The sequence below is a fragment of the Protopterus annectens genome, chromosome 9.part0 (genome assembly GCF_019279795.1).
Source record: "Protopterus annectens isolate FY-2018-M chromosome 9.part0, PAN1.0, whole genome shotgun sequence".
NCBI lineage: Eukaryota > Metazoa > Chordata > Ceratodontiformes > Protopteridae > Protopterus > Protopterus annectens.
In genome coordinates this window covers 1,524,308,437-1,524,326,040 of record NC_056743.1, presented here as the reverse complement: position 1 = coordinate 1,524,326,040, position 17,604 = coordinate 1,524,308,437, and the positions used below count along the sequence as shown (strand labels likewise).

The 17,604-nt window shown below is 40.5% G+C and overlaps 1 protein-coding gene across 3 annotated transcripts in view; it reads right to left on the bottom strand.

The window, feature by feature from the left end:
• QTRT1 (queuine tRNA-ribosyltransferase catalytic subunit 1) overlaps positions 1-7,174 on the bottom strand; it is a 351,133-nt gene extending 343,959 nt beyond the window's left edge. For 2 of the 3 annotated variants that reach the window (XM_044084474.1, XM_044084475.1), the window contains exon 1: positions 6,892-7,174. In XM_044084474.1, coding sequence (XP_043940409.1) covers positions 6,892-7,134 — 243 coding nt within the window. In that variant the 5' untranslated portion in view covers positions 7,135-7,174. The remainder of the gene's footprint in view (positions 1-6,891) is intronic. The other variant, XM_044084473.1, reaches the window with a different exon arrangement.
• Between the last annotated feature and the right edge of the window lie 10,430 nt (positions 7,175-17,604).

Sequence of the window (17,604 nt, the reverse complement as noted above, 5' to 3'; positions counted from 1 at the left end):
ATCTGTGGGGGTGACCTGAAGAGGGCTGTGCACAAAGAGATGCCCTTGCAATCTAACAGATTTGGAGCACTTTTGCAAGGAAGAGTGGGCATATATTGCCAAGTCAAGATGTGCCATGCTGACAGACACCTACCCAAGAAGACTGAAAGTTGTAATTAAATCAAAAGGTACTTCAGCAAAGTATTAGTTTAAAGGTGTGGCAACTTATGCAATCAGCTTATTGTATGTTTTTTATTTTTTATATTTTCCCCCCTAACGGATTTGTTTGTTTTTCAATTGAATTGTATAGGTTATAGGTCACATTAAAGATGGGAAAAGTTTTGAAATGATTTATTGTGGTCTCATTTTTTACATCACAAAAACCTAGCATTTTAACAGGGGTGTGTACACTTTTTATATCCACTGTATATGTGTGTGTGTGTGTGTTTGTATATATTTTATATATATATATATATATATATATATATATATATATATATACACACACATATATATATATATATATATATATGTGTGTGTAGATGTAATATACATATATATACATATATATATATATATATATATATATGTGTGTGTGTGTGTGTGTATATATATATATATATATATATATATATATATATATATATATATATATATATATATATATATATATATATATATATATATATATATATATGTATATATATATATATATATATATATATATATATATATATATATATATGTAAAGTGTTTCCACGCTTCAAATGTAAGAATGTATGTTCAAATGAATCTGTACAGTACAACCCTTAGATCGATCACAATAAACTTTGCTGATCATGCTTGATATTGAATGCACATATTTGTAAACTGTACTATATACTGTACCTTTTATACTTTTGTATCTTTACTGCATTATGTATTATGGAGCTTTTCTCCTCGGGCCTCCACTGAAAACGACTTCCACAGTAATCAAAATGGAAATAAATAAATAAATATATATATCTTACACGCACTTACAGATTGATACACACATATATATATATACATATATATATATACACACACACACACACACACACACACACACACACACACACAAGTTCCAATGTGCTAGCTTATTTTTGAATTTATTACTGCTCTTGTAGACAGGAATGTCCAGTTGTGTACTGAGGGGTATGCACAAGCCAAGCAAGGGAAACATCTTGAATGAGTTTATTTGTTCAGCGTAGTGCAGCAGTTGTGCTTTGCCAGGATGACTGCATAAAGTAATAAGCTGCCTATATAATAATCCTGAAATATTGGAATTTAATGGATGGGGAGTCCTGGATTGAAGCTGAAGGTAACTGCTAAGATGATTAGATTTTATCAGGCAGATAGAGACAGGTGGAGTTAAGCAGAATGCAGACCATTTTGCAAGGACAAGGTCAAGCACGTCAGCACCCCTGGTGGGGATAAGGACAATTTATTGTATAGAATTGCTATCCACAAAGTCAAGGAATCTTGGGGTGCATTTTCTGGACATTGTAAAAGTTTGTCAGTTGACAGATGGGTAATTATAGTTTTCCAGCAAATGGTATCAGTCTTGAAGGATGGTTTATCAAGCTTATTAAGGTAATAAGCATAATCTGAAGTGGATCTATGAGATACTGATACCAGTTTGATAGGGAGTTTTGCTGAGATAATCTCAGAGCCATAGCTATGCTATCTGACTCTCTGGACAGTGCCTCTGACTGACACCCCATATTGTAGACAAAAAAGTGTCTTCCCAAAGTTAAGTATCAAAAAAGGTCTTCTGTACTGTAACAATCTACTTGCTTGAATCACACTAGCAGCTCAGAGTCATGCCTCCTAATTGCTTGCATTAGGACTGCCCACTTCGCCTTGCCCTAGTTAAAGCTCTGCATACACTAAGACCTCTAAAAGCTTTAGGCTGGTATCTTGCATCATCTGCTATGAAAGACAGTGCCAAATTAATATGGATACTCTGCCACAGTTTTCAGTGATCTGAACAGTATGCAAGGCATAATACCCTGGAAGACGTGTCACTGTTCTTAAAACAAGGCTCCGTAATTACATAAATATGGATGTCTTCAAGAGTGAAGCAAGCCTGAAGGTCCAACATTTTGTTGTTTAAGCTTCTAGCATTCAGCAGAGCAACCAAGACATTGTTTGAACAAAAATTTGGTATGTGAGAATGCTCATGAGTTGAATACTGCTACAAAAATAGTACTATGGAGAAAGGAAAGGTCCTAGCCTTTAAGACAAAAGCTAATAGCTGAGGAGTGCAAGATATCCCCAAAAAAGCAGATAGGCCTGTTGCTATCTTGTCCCAGGCAGACAAATACCGCTCCCTAGAGTGACACCAGTTAACAAGCCAATTGTTAAATCTTTGAATTTAGGCATCACTCTAAAAGGGACAATACTGATTAATACTAAGGTTTTACCTTCCTCAGGGACATTGGTTAGGAGATCAACTGAATCTTGTTGCACCATTTTTAAAGTAGATTGTCGATTAAAGTCATCCACTCCCACATGGGTGACAAGGTCATACTCATATTTCCAATAGCGAATGGCCCTGAGGGCCACTGCAATATCGCTTATAATTTCACCAGTGAGACCACTGACAGTAACTCTCTCCTTATCCAGTCTAAGTAGTCTGTTAGCATGCCTTATTATGGAATTGCCCATAAACAGGACATTAGGGTAGAGGAAGACCTATGTGACCTTATAGGTTCAGGCTTATAGTCATGGTTATTCCCTGTACTCGTTTGTTAAGATGACAGTATAAACTTGTCTTTAGACGTTTGAGGTCTTCGACAAGGCTACCTAGGAGACTTAATCTCACCTTTCTTCAAATAAGTAGGTGTAGTGGTGTGAGACAGTTTCTTGCCAGTGGAGGGAGTAGAAAGATACATACCTACAGACCAAGTAAGAAAATGCATCTCTCTCATAATCCAGGGAGTAGTGGGTTGTCAGCAGACATAAGGCAGTTCTTACAGAAAGTCCAGTGCCAACAGACTTGTCAGGTGAGACAAAATCAACTCTCAACTTCATGGTTATAGAAGTTTAGCAGATTTATTAAAAGTAGGGTCTTGCTCATTTCCTTTTATTGCTTATCAAGAATTGCTCAGTAGTGACACTAGTGGTGTTTCACTGTAACAGAACCTGTGAAAAAACAAGAATAAAAATAACTACTTTGTACCAATAACACAGACGATTAAATGTCTACACAGCTGATAAAACACAGTACAAGAAAGTGTATACGAGTGGTGTGTTTTGTGGAAGAGTATGTTCTTGCGAACTACCAAAAGCACTGCCTTCCCAGGTCATATAGCTCTGAGATATGATGCAAACAGTGCAGTGTACTGCAATGACTTGACTCAACTAAAAGAAAGCAAAAGGGATCGTTACTATAAATCACCCTGAAGTTTATTTATTTAAGTTTGTTAATCAGGGTAGATCAGAGCTAGCCGATATGATAAACAGAAGGAAGGCTGATATATTGTGTGTGCAAGAGACCAGATGGAATGGGAGTAAGACCAGGTGTACCGGAAGTGGGTTCAGATTGCTCTATCATGGTGTGGCTGTGAGGAGAAATGGGTAGGGGTTGCCCTGAAGGAACAAAATGCCAAGAGAGTTTTGGACGTGAAAAGATTGTCAGACAGAGTGATGTTTCTGAAGCTGGAAATTGATGGTGTAATGATAAACGTTGTTAGCGCATAAGCTACGCAAATTGGGCGTGCGATGGATGAGAAAGAAAAACTTTGGAGGGAGTTGGATGAAGTGGTGGTGAGTGTACCCATGGGAGAGAGAGTGGTGATTGGAGCAGATTTCAATGAGCATGTTAGTGAAGAGAACAGAGGGGGGTGAGGAAGTGATGATGGGTAGGTATGGTGTTAAGGACAGGCATGCAGAAGGTCAGATGGTAGTGGATTTTGCGAAAAGAATGGGCATGGCTGTGGTGAATATGTATTTTAAGAGGGAGGAGCATAGGGTGACATACAAGAGTGGAGGAAGATGCACAAAGGTAGATTATATCCTATGCAGGAGGGCTAGTCTGAAGGAGACTGAAGACAGTAAAGTGATGATAGGGGAAAGCATAGTTAGGCAGCGTATGATAGTGGTCTGTAGGATGATGTTGGTGATCAAGAAGAGGAGGAAGAGAGTATAGGCAGTGCCAAAAATCAAATGGTGGAAGATGAAAAAGGATGACTGTGAAGTGGAGTTCAGGGAAGAGTTAATTCAGGCACTGGGTAGCAGTGAAGAGTTACTAAATAGTTGGGTAACTACAGCAGAGCTGTTAAGGGAGACAGCTAGAAAGGTGCTTGGTGTGACATCCGGACAGAAGAAGGAGGACAAGGAGACACTGTGGTGGAACGAGGAAGTACAGGTGAGTATACAGAGAAAGAGGTTGGCGAAGTAAAAGTGGAGAGAGATGAAGAAAGCAGACAGGAGTATAAGGAGATGAGGCACATAGCAAACAGAGAGGTGGCGAAGGCTAAGGATAAGGTATATGGAGAGTTGTATGAAAGGTTGGACACTAAGGAGGGAGAAAGGGACCTGTACCAATTGGCTACACAGAGGGACCAAGCTGGGAAAGATGTGCAGCAAGTAAAGGTGATAAAGGATAAAGAGGGAAACACACTTGCAAGCGAGGAAAGTGTGTCATACCGATGGAAAGAGTACTTTGAGGGACTGATAAATTAACAGAATGAGAGAGAGAAAGAGAGAAGGTTGGATGATGTGGGGAAAGTGAATCAGGAAGTACAATAGATCAGCAAGGAGAAGTAGGGACAGCTATGAAAAAGATGAAGAATGGAAAGGCTGTTGGTCCAGATGACATATCTGTGGAAGAGTGAAGGGCTTTAGGAGAGATGGCAGTAGAGTTTTTAACCAGACAGTTTAATGAAATCTCCACTCCTCAGGCATCCTCTCACTTTCTAAGAAGTGTTTTGGTACCGCTTTTTAAGAATAAGAGTGATGTGCAGAGCTGTAGTAACTACAGAGGGATAAAAGTGATCAGTCACACCATGAAGTTATGAGAAAGAGTAGTGGAAGCTAGGTTAAAAAGGGTGGTGATGATTAGTACCCAGCAGCATGGTTTCATGCCGGGAAAGATCACTACAGATGCGATGTTTGCTCTGAGGAAGTAGATGGAGAACTACAGAGAAGGTCAGAAGGAGTTGCATTGTGTCTTTATGAACTTAGAGAAAGCATATGACAGGGTGCCTAGAGAGGAGTTGTGGTACTGTATGAGGAAGTCAGGAGTATGCAAGAGTGGTACAGGATATGTACGAGGGTAGTGTGACAGTGGTGAGGTCTGCAGTAGATGTGACGGATGCATTCAAGGTGGAGGTGGGATTACATCAAGGATCAGCTCTGAGCCCTTTCTTGTTTGCAACAGTGATGGACAGGATGAAAGACGAGATCAGACAGGAGTCTCCGTGGACCATGATGTTTGCAGATGACATTGTGATCTGTAGTGAGACTAGGAAACATGTTGAGGAGACCCTGGAGAGGAATGAAGGTCAGCAGGACTAAGACAGAATATATGTGTGTGAATGAGAGGGAGAATAGAGGAATGGTGAGGATGCAGGGAGTAGAGCTGGTGAAGGTGGATGAGTTTAAATACTTTGGATCCACAGTTCAGAGTAATGGAGAGTGTGGAAGAGAGGTGAAGAAGAGTACAGGCAAGGTGGAGTGTAAGGAGTGGTTTGTGACAGACGGGTACCAGTAAGAGTGAAAGGGAAGGTTTACAAGAGGGTAGTGAGACCAACTATGTTATATGGGTTAGAGACAGTGGCATTGACAAAAAGACAGGAGTCAGAGCTGGAGGTGGCAGAGTTAAAGATGCTAAGATTTGCATTGGGTGTGACGAGGATGGACAGGATTAGGAATCAGGATATTAGAGTCAGCTCAGGTTGGATGGTTTGGAGACAGCCAGAGAGGTGAGATTACGTTGGTTTGGACATGTGCTGAGGATGGATGCTGGGCATGTTGGGAAAAGGATGCTAAGGATGGAGCTGCCAGGTAAGAGGAAAAGAGGAAGGCATAAGATAAGGTTTATGGATGCAGTGAAAGAGGGCATGAAGGTGGTTGGTGTGACACAGCAGGATGCAGGGGACAGGAAGAAATGGAAACAGATGATCTGCTGTGGTGACTCCTAGTGGGAACAGCCAAAAGATGAAGAAGAATCAGGATAGATTACACTTTTCCAATTTCAGTTTCTGTCCAGGAGAGTACATAACAAATGAAGTAAGAAACACAGGCATAAAACAAAAGTCAATCCAAGTTCAGGATTCAGGATAACAAAATGAAAAAAAAAAACAAATATTAGCATATGTAGCTCACTGTAGACCAATAAATACAAGGGTAAAATGTATGCTCCTTACATCAAGTAAGGACATAAAACAGTGTAACTGATAAGCTCTATAATAAGATTTGGACACCGACAACTATAACACCAACAGGGAGGGAGCTGTGTTTACACATGTACACACTCAAAATTCACAATGAAACACAATATTTTGGGCTGGCATGTTTTAATGGCTAGAGTACTTATCTACAATGCACCTCTTCACAACTTCAAAGTGCCTGACGAGAATAAGGATGCTTGGCGCTCAAACATTTTAGTGCAAGGGTAAATCCAAAAATAATGGGGTACCAAAGGTCCCAAATCAGGGACAGATTGGTTGCTTTTATGAATTTAAAACGTTGCTAGAATAATAGGTTTTGCAGTGGCATGCATTTTCTGAAGGCAGTGAAGCCTAAAACTCAAAATATCTGTAATTCTTTAATGACTGCAATCTTCATCAATTTGCCCGAAATCTTTTTTTTTCCGGAAAACAGACCAAAATATAAGGCAAAAATCAACAGGCAGTTGGCAAGTATGCGGAGATGCGCACTTACTGGTCTAGTCCCCAGGTGGTAAGTGTTCCCTAAGCAAATGTGACAACCCAGACTCTCCAGCTGCTGTGTCGTGATTCCCTTCAAAGTGCCCTGTGTCCCTACCGGCATAAAAACCGGTGTAGTAACACTGCCATGCGGTAACACAAGATCACATGCCCGTGCCTTGCTAACCGTACACTCGGCTACTATACGAAGAGTTAGTGGGGCGGCAACTGGCATTATTGTTCCACTCACAGATGCCATGCCGGTAACAGGATGCAACTTTTGTAACTAGTAACGGGGCGAAAGTTACGTCATTCTTCGACCCGGAACTACTGCCCCCAATTTGCTGTTGTATAGGCTGTTGCATTTTATTCTGTAGTGCTGTGAAAGTCTGCGCAGATTCAGCACTTAGTTACTCTTATTTTGTGGGTATTTTGGTAAACAGTCTTTCAAATGCTGTTCTTAACCTTGAATTTCGGGGTACACATCAAATGTAGTTTAGTCATTTAGAATATTCACAAAAACGAGAAGGTATCGGTCAGCGCGCACGATATTATGTAGCTGTAAAGCGCGATATTACTTATTGATTATAGCGTTACATTTCATAAAATATGTACGTTAGGCAGTAGAATGTGTAACGAAAGCGGAGATGTGCAATTGTAGTACTCTCGTACTATACACATCCTCCAAAAGATTAAGTGGTTTTCTACATTCACGAAGGAAGGCAACGCTTTGTAAAGCAACACGAATCTTTTATTTAAATCTCTAGTTAACTATCCTGCTGCAATAGACGCTCGTTCATTTTCAAAATGCCCAGTGTAAAAATAATGAGGTGAAAAAAAGGTCAAATAAGGAAAGATGTAGTATGCAAAGTAACTTCAAGACACTAATTTGTATTTAAATTTATTTTATTTTAATTTTACATTTGTTTACCGGGAAAGTCCAACTGGACACGTCCATTTTCAGCGGAGGCCCGGGGAGAAAAGCTCCAAAAAACAACACATAAGAAAAATTTCAGCACACAATAAAGCAGAAATTCAAAACACATAACATCACAATTCAAAATTCATACATAATTATAAGGATAAAAACCTGCAATGTAGTAAACACAAAATGTTTAAGGAAAAAGCATGCAATATAGTAAAGATCTATCAGCCTATAGTAATTGTTTCTGACAACAGGTAATGGTTGCTAAGTATACAATAGATACGTCTTAGTTCTTTACAATAAATATCAACAGTAGTGACAATCTGTGAAGTATGATTAGTATAACAGCCTTTCCATGGTAACTGGCATAACATAACAGTAACCTCCTTACAATGTATTGGTAGGTATTAACCTGAGAAGTAACAGATGCATAACCAGTTGTTTGAATAGTGGGTTTTCAGGAATATTTTAAATTGCATAGTAGAGCTATTAGAAGTTATATGGCTAGGTAGTGTATTCCAGATTCTTGAAATAGTGCAACCAAAGAGAGACTTCCCAGCATCATTCTTATATTTGATGACCTTTATGAGGTTTTGGTTACTAGATCTTAAGGTTCTAGTTGTAGTGTAGGGTTGAATTAGTTGGAGTGCAGAGGTTTTATCAGGATGGTAGTATAACTTGTGTGCTACTGACAATTGACTGAGTAGCAGTAGTTGAGGCAGCTCAAGCCAGTTAAGCTGCTTAAGGGATAGACAGCGATGGGACCTATATGAGGCTTATGTTGTGAACATGGTGATCTTGTTATAACAAGATTCCATTTTGTTTAAATCAGCCTGGCAGAGATTAGTCAGGATTGGGGAGGCACAGAGGAGGATGGATAAGAGATGAGCCCTTGCTATTGTGGCTTTGGTATGTTTAGTGATAAATTGTTTGTTCCTGTAGAGGAGCCCAAGCTTTTTGTTTACTTTCTTGATGGTTTGTGCTATGTGGATGTCAAATCTCAGGTTGCTGTCAATTCCTACACCTAGCAGTTTAGTATGTGTGGTTGGAGTGATTTGGATATTATCTTTGAAACTAATGCTGAAAGTATTGTTTAAAGGCGGGACCTGCCTGGGCTGAAGATTTTTTGGGGATTAAGAATAAGTTTGGAGTTAGTGAACCATGTTTCGGCTAAAGTAAAGTTATTTTGAGTTAGGGTATGCAGTTCATTTATTGTGGGGGCGGCACATATAAGGGTGGTGTCATCAGCATATTGTACTACTGAGGCAGTGAGTGTGGACGAAGAGAGCTGGTTGGTAAATAGAGAGAACAGCAATGAACCTAGGGTGGAGCCTTGAGGGACTCCCAAGGATAATGGTAACAGAGGGGACAATTGGTTTTGCCATAGGACTGCTTGTTGCCAGCCTGATAAGTAGCTGTTGAACTATGAGATAGAGGAGGCGCTAATGTTTAGGGTGGCTAAAGTTTCCAGAAGCATATTGTGGTTAACCATGTCAAAAGCTTTTGCTAAGTTTAAGAATATGGACGATACGAATAGGCCCTTGTTTCTGTAATGGTTAACTATGTTAGTAAAAGACAGTAGTGCTGTGCTTTAGATAACAGGTTGTTTTTTTGGAGGTACTGCATTAGTTGAGTATGAGCAACTCTTTCTAATATTTTAGATAAGGGTGACAGAATAGCAATTGGGTGGTAGTTAGTGAGTTCTAGGGAGTTACCTCCTTTGTGTAGTGGTATAATATGTGATGTTTTCCATAAGGTAGGTACCTTGCTCTCTGATAGAGACCTATTAATGAGAATAGCAACAGGATAAGCTATAGCTTCTGCAGCTATCCGAAGAAAATCTGCTGGTAGGTTATCAGCAGCCAGAATGATCGGTTTAAGTTTACAAAGGAGTTTAGAAATAACCTTGGTGGACACAGGGTGCAGGGAAAAGTTGGAGATATTGTTTGGTGTGTCAGGGTGGGTTTGGGTAGTTGCCGGTATGGGGCTACTGGAAATATTTTGGACATTGGCAAGGGTTTGAACTCTTTTAGTAAAGTATTTATTAAATTGTGTGGGAATGTTCTCATGGTTGTTTACTAACACAGGGGTTGGAGTTCTGGATTTTCCTGGATGAAATATAGTATTTGTTGTGGCCCAGAATCTTTGAGGGTTGTGAACATATCTTTCTTTTATGTTTTTGTAGTAGTTAGTTTTGTCAAGTTTGTTTTTTGGCTTTGTTACGGAGTTCTAAGTAGATTTATCTCATAGTAATGGTTTTGTTTTTGTGGAATTGTATCCAAGCCTTATCCCTTTCCTTCACTGGAGTTTAAGTTTCTTTAGTTGGGTATGGGGCATACTTTGCTTTTATTCTTATGGTTCTGGAGGGTGCATGATAGTTTAAGATTTGTAAGAAGGTTGAGTTAAAGTACTGGACAACTTTGTGAAGAGACAGTTGCTTCAGGCGAGTCCCATTACAACATTTTAGTGCAGTGATGAAGTTATTACGTATAAAGCTTTTTTATTTCTTACGACTCTCGGGGATAGTCTGGCTGATGTGTTGGGATCTGTTCCTAATTAGGTAGGTTTGCTGATGGTCACTTAGACTATCAGGTAGACAGCCAGACTGGTATGCGAAAGAGGGGTCAGATATAAGAATCCAGTGTAGGATGGACTGGCGCTTGGGTGTTTTGTCAATTCTAGTAGGGGAAGAGATAAGTTGGGTAAACCCATGGAGATTAATGTAGGTAGAGGGATTGTGGCTGGAGCAGTTAAGCCAGTTGATATTAAAGTCACCTAATAGTATAGTTTCTTGTGGAAGGGAGTTTGAGATCCAGTCTAGCAGGTTTTCCATTATAGTAATGTTATTACCTGGTGGGATATAGCCGCCTACAATATTTATATGTTTGTTGGGGTTTAGTTTTAATTTAGCAAGGATTAGTTCTATATTTTTGACTTCAGGGGTATTACAATCAAATAGTTCAATGGTGAGATGATTTTGGAATAATATTGATACTCCCACTCCCTTTTTCTGTATTGTATCTCTACGTATAATATTGTAGCCAGGAGCTGTAATCTCATTATTGTGGCGTACTGGTTTTAGCCATGTTTCAGTTAGCAAAACAATCTCTGGTTTATATAGAGCTAGTAGGGCATGAAGGTCATGAATTTTATTTAATATACTTCTTACATTCAGGTTTAGGAATAGGACAGAGGACGTTGGTCTGTGGTATAGAGGATTTAGCTGATTTAGGTTTGGGTTGGTTGTTGTACTGGGTCCTGGATTAGGGAGTATATTACTGCAGTATGTGAGTGTTTTAAGTAGGTGTTGGTAGAGTTTCGTAAGCTTGTACATTATTTTAGCATGTCTTTGAGAGGAATGGCGGTTATGTTTAAGTGATGTGCAAGAAAGAGGTGGTATGGGAGGAGGTAAGGTCGCATGGTGATATGGGGAAGTTTATTAGTTTTACAGGATTGCTTATTGCTTCTGTTTGCCATGGGGGTGGGGTGCTGTCATGAAGTTGAGTATGGTAGGAGGTGAGGAATGAAAGCAGGAGTAGAGTAGAAATTGTGAAGGGGTAGGTTAGTGCTTTTAGAAAATGGGTGTGTAGTGTACAGAACATTGTAGTTTGAAAAAGAGTAGGGTGAGAATAAGAAGTATTGCACTTAATTTTATAAGATGATTGTAGTACCAAGGGGGTGTGGTAGAGTGCGATCCTGTGGGTGATAACAAGGTGTAATGTGATAGGATAACTGAGATTTTGGGAGGTGATGAGTGGAGATTGAGGGTGTGGTCTTTATAAATGTAATTGATCCAGGGGTGGGTGGGAATGGGGGTAGGGAGCAGAGTGAGCCCGAGCGTAGTGAGGGCGAATGGAGCAGGTTGAGCCAGGTATGGAAGGACCAGGAGAAAAGAAAAACAATCAGAAATATGTAAAATCAGTTGCCAGGAAAGCTAGCCCAGGAAAGATAGAGAGGAAAAGACTAGAGAATACAGCTGTGGATATGGGTGAGGGGAGAAGGGAGGACTAGAGAGGAGGTTTAATCAAGAGAGAGAGAAAGTATGAAGGGTGGGAGAGAGTGGAGCAGAGAAATGCAAAGTTGTTCTGCTATAGCTGAATTTAATGGCTATAACCAGACGTGTAAAGCAGTGGAAGTGAGTATAGGCTGAGAAAAGAAATAGAGGGGTAGCAGAGTGGGAGGCTAGGAGTAATAGATAAGATATTTGGGTGATGAGCGGATTGCCTAGGGGGCTTAGTGATGCACCAGAGACCGTTGGTTGTGAAGGGCAGTTGTATTTTCTAGTACAAGCTGGTAAAACACTTAAAATATGTACTTAATTTCTATTTTAATAAGTGTCCAGGTACTTCAGGTGTTACCACGGTGAGAAGCAGGAGTGGGTTGCCTTCTTGTTAGGTCTTTTCAGTTTACTTAATTCATTAGACCACTGACTGGGTAGCTGAGGGGTCTTTCAAGGTTGAATACACTACCTAGAGGGAGAATAGGAGAATAAAGTTAGTTTGATCTGGAGTGGTATGGGTGAGGTGTAGGTGAGAAACTATGAGTGGGGTGGTAGGGAGTGTGTAGTGGTGAGGGATAGTATGATGCCTGTGGGTGGAAGGTGTGTAGTAAGTGGTAAGGAGGTTGCAGAGTGAGATTTTATATTTAAACAATATGCCAAGAATTGATCCTGCATGCATGTAAACAAAGTAAGACAAATACTCCCATTTTCTTTATAGCAATTATATCAGAAGGTAATATGCTGGAGATAGAGTTATTATGTCGTTATACAAACAGCCACATAAAGGACAACACACTGCTTTCTTTCCTGTAACTCTCACCTCAAGGACAATGAGGAGAAAAGTTAAGTGGTGAACATTACAATCGACAGTGTACTCACTCAAGCAGGAGTACGGGAAAAAATATGGAGGTCACCTTAAGCAGGTTACCAAGAAACCAAAAATGCTATAACATAACAAAGCCAATTACGAGCAGTACTGAGTTAACTAAAAGCAAGCAGGTGCATCTGGTATCTTAAAAAAATATGTGAGGGTTAGGATTATAGAGGACCACCTAGTGATTAAAGAACTTATGTGGCAATTGGGGTTAAACGCACAAGTTGTCCCAGGTCTTAATGAAGCTTATTCTGTTGTTCCAGTTCTTAAACTTAAGAGTTTGGATTGTTAATAAGTGAGCTGATTCATTTTCTCAGTAGTTCTGAAGAAGTTCCTTTTGGGATGACAGCACTTAACTGCTGTTGTTATTTTCAATAAAGTGCAATTGTGGTTCACCTGGTCTGCCATACTGTTCAGTGTTTGAAATCCAACAGCATCTAACCATAAGGGGCAGTGCATACCTCTGCTGTCCACATTTTTGCTTCATATTTTTTGGTTTGTTCCTCATAAAATTTCTGATTTTCTGACAAATCAGTGAACATTGCAGTCACTAAGTAATAACAAATGTGAGTTTCATACTTCATATCCTTCAGAAAAATGCATGGTAACACAGATGCTTTTATTCTACTGATTTTCTAAGTGTATAAGAGCAACATTTAAAATTTGTCCTTATTTTTGAGCCTTTGGCCCCTATTATTTTAGGCTTTGTCCAGATTTCATGGGCTAAGAGGTTGAAAGATATAGGGCAATGAAATGGATATTTTGCAAAATGCAAAAACAGCAACTATAATAGAATAGGGGTTGGGTTCCAAAATGTTTTCTGTTGAGGGTAACACATTGCCCTAAGCATTTTGGATGATTGTTTATATTAGGACACATCAGGATGTATCTGGGTGTCAATCAAGGTGGCACTGCCCACATCTACTTGAAGATGATTGTGTGTCCTAAAATAAGCAATCGCCACACTTTTTTTTAAATTCTTTCTTGAACCAGGTTAGTGTCCTCTTTTCAGGCAAGACTCAAGGTGGTATTTATACTACTAGGGGAAATCTGGCCATGCCATCAGTGAACTTCTCCTACTTGTTTCATTCAGTGCCATGGGATCTTTACATCCACTTGAACTACCACCAACTCAGGCAGATGGGACCTCAGTTTAACTTCTCATCTGGGAGATGACAGCACCCCTTTTATGCTTTACTGCAGTATCAGCAATCCATCTACCTTGTGTGTGGATAGAACCCACAGTTTGTTGTACTAAAGGCAAGTGCGTTACCTGTTGCACCACTGACAGCTACTACTTAGTTCCATAAATCATTTCCAAAATTCCTCAAGCTCTACAGGCTAATTGTGAATCTCATGGAAGTCAATGGGCCTTTCCAGTGTAAACAGGAGCTCCACCAGTATGGCAGCAGTTTAGCTGCAGGCATTTTATGATGGAAGCCCATTTTCCTGCAGTAATCCTGTTTACATACAAGGGAATTAGTACCCAGAGCCACTACAATAGTTTGTCACCTTGGACTATGGCAGGTGAGATGTGTCTCCACTCAACAGTCATTCTTATCATATACAGGGGATTACTCTAAATGCAGTTTTTACATGTACTGTATGTGCTTTCGCTGAACACTGTCATCACAGTGCACAACTCACTGTTTGTTAGTGGTACTACTGCCTGCATAGCATAATTTTCCCCATAATGTTTGCAGCATAAGAATACAGACATAGAGGTGGTGCTGTGCAGTTTATTGTAGCTGGTATGGCTGATATGTAAGTGGCAAGGTGGAGTCAGACATGTTTGTAGATCTGGGAGGGGGGGCTGTCAGGATTAGACCACTTTAAACTATGGCATGCATAGATTATGTGATTCATTAACAGAAATTTAGTGAATCCCATTACTTATCCATGGCACAATGTGTCACATATAGTTTGACAATTCCATTGTAACATCCGTTAAGACATGGGTATACTCCACCCCAAGTATGGCATCATACCAAGGACAAAATAATATGCTCAAAGTAGCATTGCAGGATATTGAAGGCTCTCTGCCATTCTACTCCAGACCCTTGGAATCTATACCATGATATTTATTTGCCTTCAAAGAAACAACAGTCAGGAAGAATATTAAATAATATATGTTAGGATATGTGTAATAGGACTAGGTTTCCTTCCTTTGAAGACATGCATTACCAAGAAACAATGGTGCATGTTACAAGCTGATACCTTTCTTAAAATATTTATCCTTGCAGCCTTAAATTCCTTTCAGAAATTGTCTAATTGATTTTAATAGATTATCTCAGGGATTCAGTAAACTCTGTGTAGGCTTCATGTGAAGTCTACACAGATTTTATGTGTTAGCTCAACGAGCAGCAGCATTAATTGCATATTCATATTGCTCATCACGCTCACACAAACTGAAACCTGGTTCAAGACTCCACAGAGCATCCCAGCACTACCGAGCTACAACTCATACCACACATTTCGGCCACAGAACATGGACCGAAACACAAAATGAGGGGGTGTATCCATATTCATCAAGGATACCTACACCTCCAGGTTAGTGGCACAACATGATACCTCCGAAATCATCCATGTGCAACTAACATTAGGCAATGCAAATTGTGGCCTGCTACAGATCACCTTCCATGACCCAGAATCAGAACTCCGCCTTTCTGGAGACACTGGAAAACATGAAGGTCCTACCGAACACCCTGATATTGGGCGATTTCAATTACCCTACTATTAACTGGGAAAACTACTCAAGTACAAACTCCCAGGTCCAGCGCTTCCTGGAATTTATTAACTCAAATGTCCTGGATCAGCTGGTAAACTCCCCTACCAGAGGTGAAAACATATTGGACCTGGTCATCACCAACATGGGCGACAGGTGTTCCACCCAGTCAACCCATCACTGGTTAGATCAGACCATAAACTAATCACTCTGGATGTCCACACCATACCACCACCTCCAACCAAGAAAACCACAGTGAAAAAGTTTTCAATAGCAAACTTCACCTTACTTAAGACAGAGTTCACAGCCCCCACGCTAAAGGATAACAGTGTCCAAGATGCAGGAACCTTTACAAATGCACTCTATGAGCACCTACAAGGATGCATGGATTGTGTCATCCCTAGCAAAACTAAGACTCACTCCCCTAAGAGAAGGAAACCAGTCTGGTGGACCCCTGCCATAAACAGGCTATACAATAGAAGGAGAAAACTAGTTCAGAAAAAAAGCAAATCCCAAGAAGGAAAGACATCCCTGATCAGTATCAGTAAGAAACTAAGGTCCCTCATAAAATCCTCCAAGGCTACCTTCGAAAGAAAAATAGCCAAGGATTTGAAAGATAACCACAAAGCCTTCTTTAGCTATGTCAAGAATTTAAGTGGCAACTCGCAGATATGCTCTGAGCTAGTGCAAAATAACACAAAATATACTGAACCCACTGATATTGCCAACATCCTGACAGATAGATTCAGTGCAAACTTCACCCCCCTCTCACCCCCAAAAGGGCCCACAACAATACCGGAAAAGTATAGTGTTCCAGAAATCACAGACGCACAGGTGAAAACAGCCCTTTGAAAAGCCAAAAGCACAGCGTCAATGGGGCCAGATGGTGTCCCAGGCTGTGTCTTGAACGAACACACTTTTCAACCTCAGCCTCTCCACAGGCTACGTGCCCATAGAATGGCGCACAGTAACGGTTATTCTGCTCCACAAAGGAGGGGCCACAACTGACCCTGGTAACTATTGCCCCATAAGCCTGACTAGCCTGGTCTGCAAGGCTATGGAGCACATCATCATGGAACTCATTAACAAAGACATTGGGAACCTCCAAACACTTGACCCGACCCAGTTCGGCTTTGTTAAGGGCAGATCATGCCTACTAAACCTGGTTGACTTCTTCAAGACAGTCACCAAGGCCATAGATGAGGGGAAGGTAGTTCACACAGCCTACTTTGACCTCACCAAGGCTTTTGACACCATTCCCCACTCGGGAATTATAGAAAAACCCACCAGCCTGAACATAAACCCCTACGTCATGAGATGGGTTGCCAACTGGCTTACAGACAGAACTCACATGGTAAGAATAGCAGGCTCCAGGTCCTACTCTAAACCAGTCACAAGTGGTGTCCCACAAGGCTCGGTCCTGGGACCCCTACTGTTCGACATATACTTCTCGGAAGTACAGGCAAACACAGGAGGACAATGGCTAACCAAGTTCACTGATGACTGCAAACTGGGAGCCATAATTGACTCTCTGGCTGACACGGACATTCTTCAAAAGAGCCTTACTGAGACGGACACCTGGTGTCAAAGTCATGGTCTCAAGCTAAATGCCAAGAAATGCATAGTCATCCCATTTGGGAAAAACAAAACACCCATGAATTACCACATAGGTGGCAGTCCCCTTAATACAAAAGAGGTAATAAAAATCTGGGGACCCAGGTAAATAGTAATCTTTCCTTTGACAATCATATTGCCAAAGTAGTTAGGAAATCCTTCTATGTAGCCCATCTAATTACTAAAGGCTTTACATCTAGAAATAAAGAGGTTACAGTGCCCCTCTACTCGTCACTCATCAGACCCATCATAGAGTACAATGCTCCATTTGGGATGTACCTCACAAGACACTTCCAACAGCTGGAAAGACCACAAAAGTACCTCACCAGAGGATTACTGGCCTCAAAGATATGTCCTATGCAGCCCAACTGGAAAAACTCCAGCTGTACTCAGTCGCATATCGCTTACTCAGAGGTGATCTCTGCCTGACTTACAAAGCCATGTCCAACTCAGAACTGATGGAAATGCTGCACCTAAAGAAATCCAAGTCACTGCGAGCCACTCGCTCTAGTGAGCTAAACCTCACCACAACAATAAATAGAACATGCTAGAGGGATAGATTCCTGTCACAGAGACTCCCCATGCTTTGGA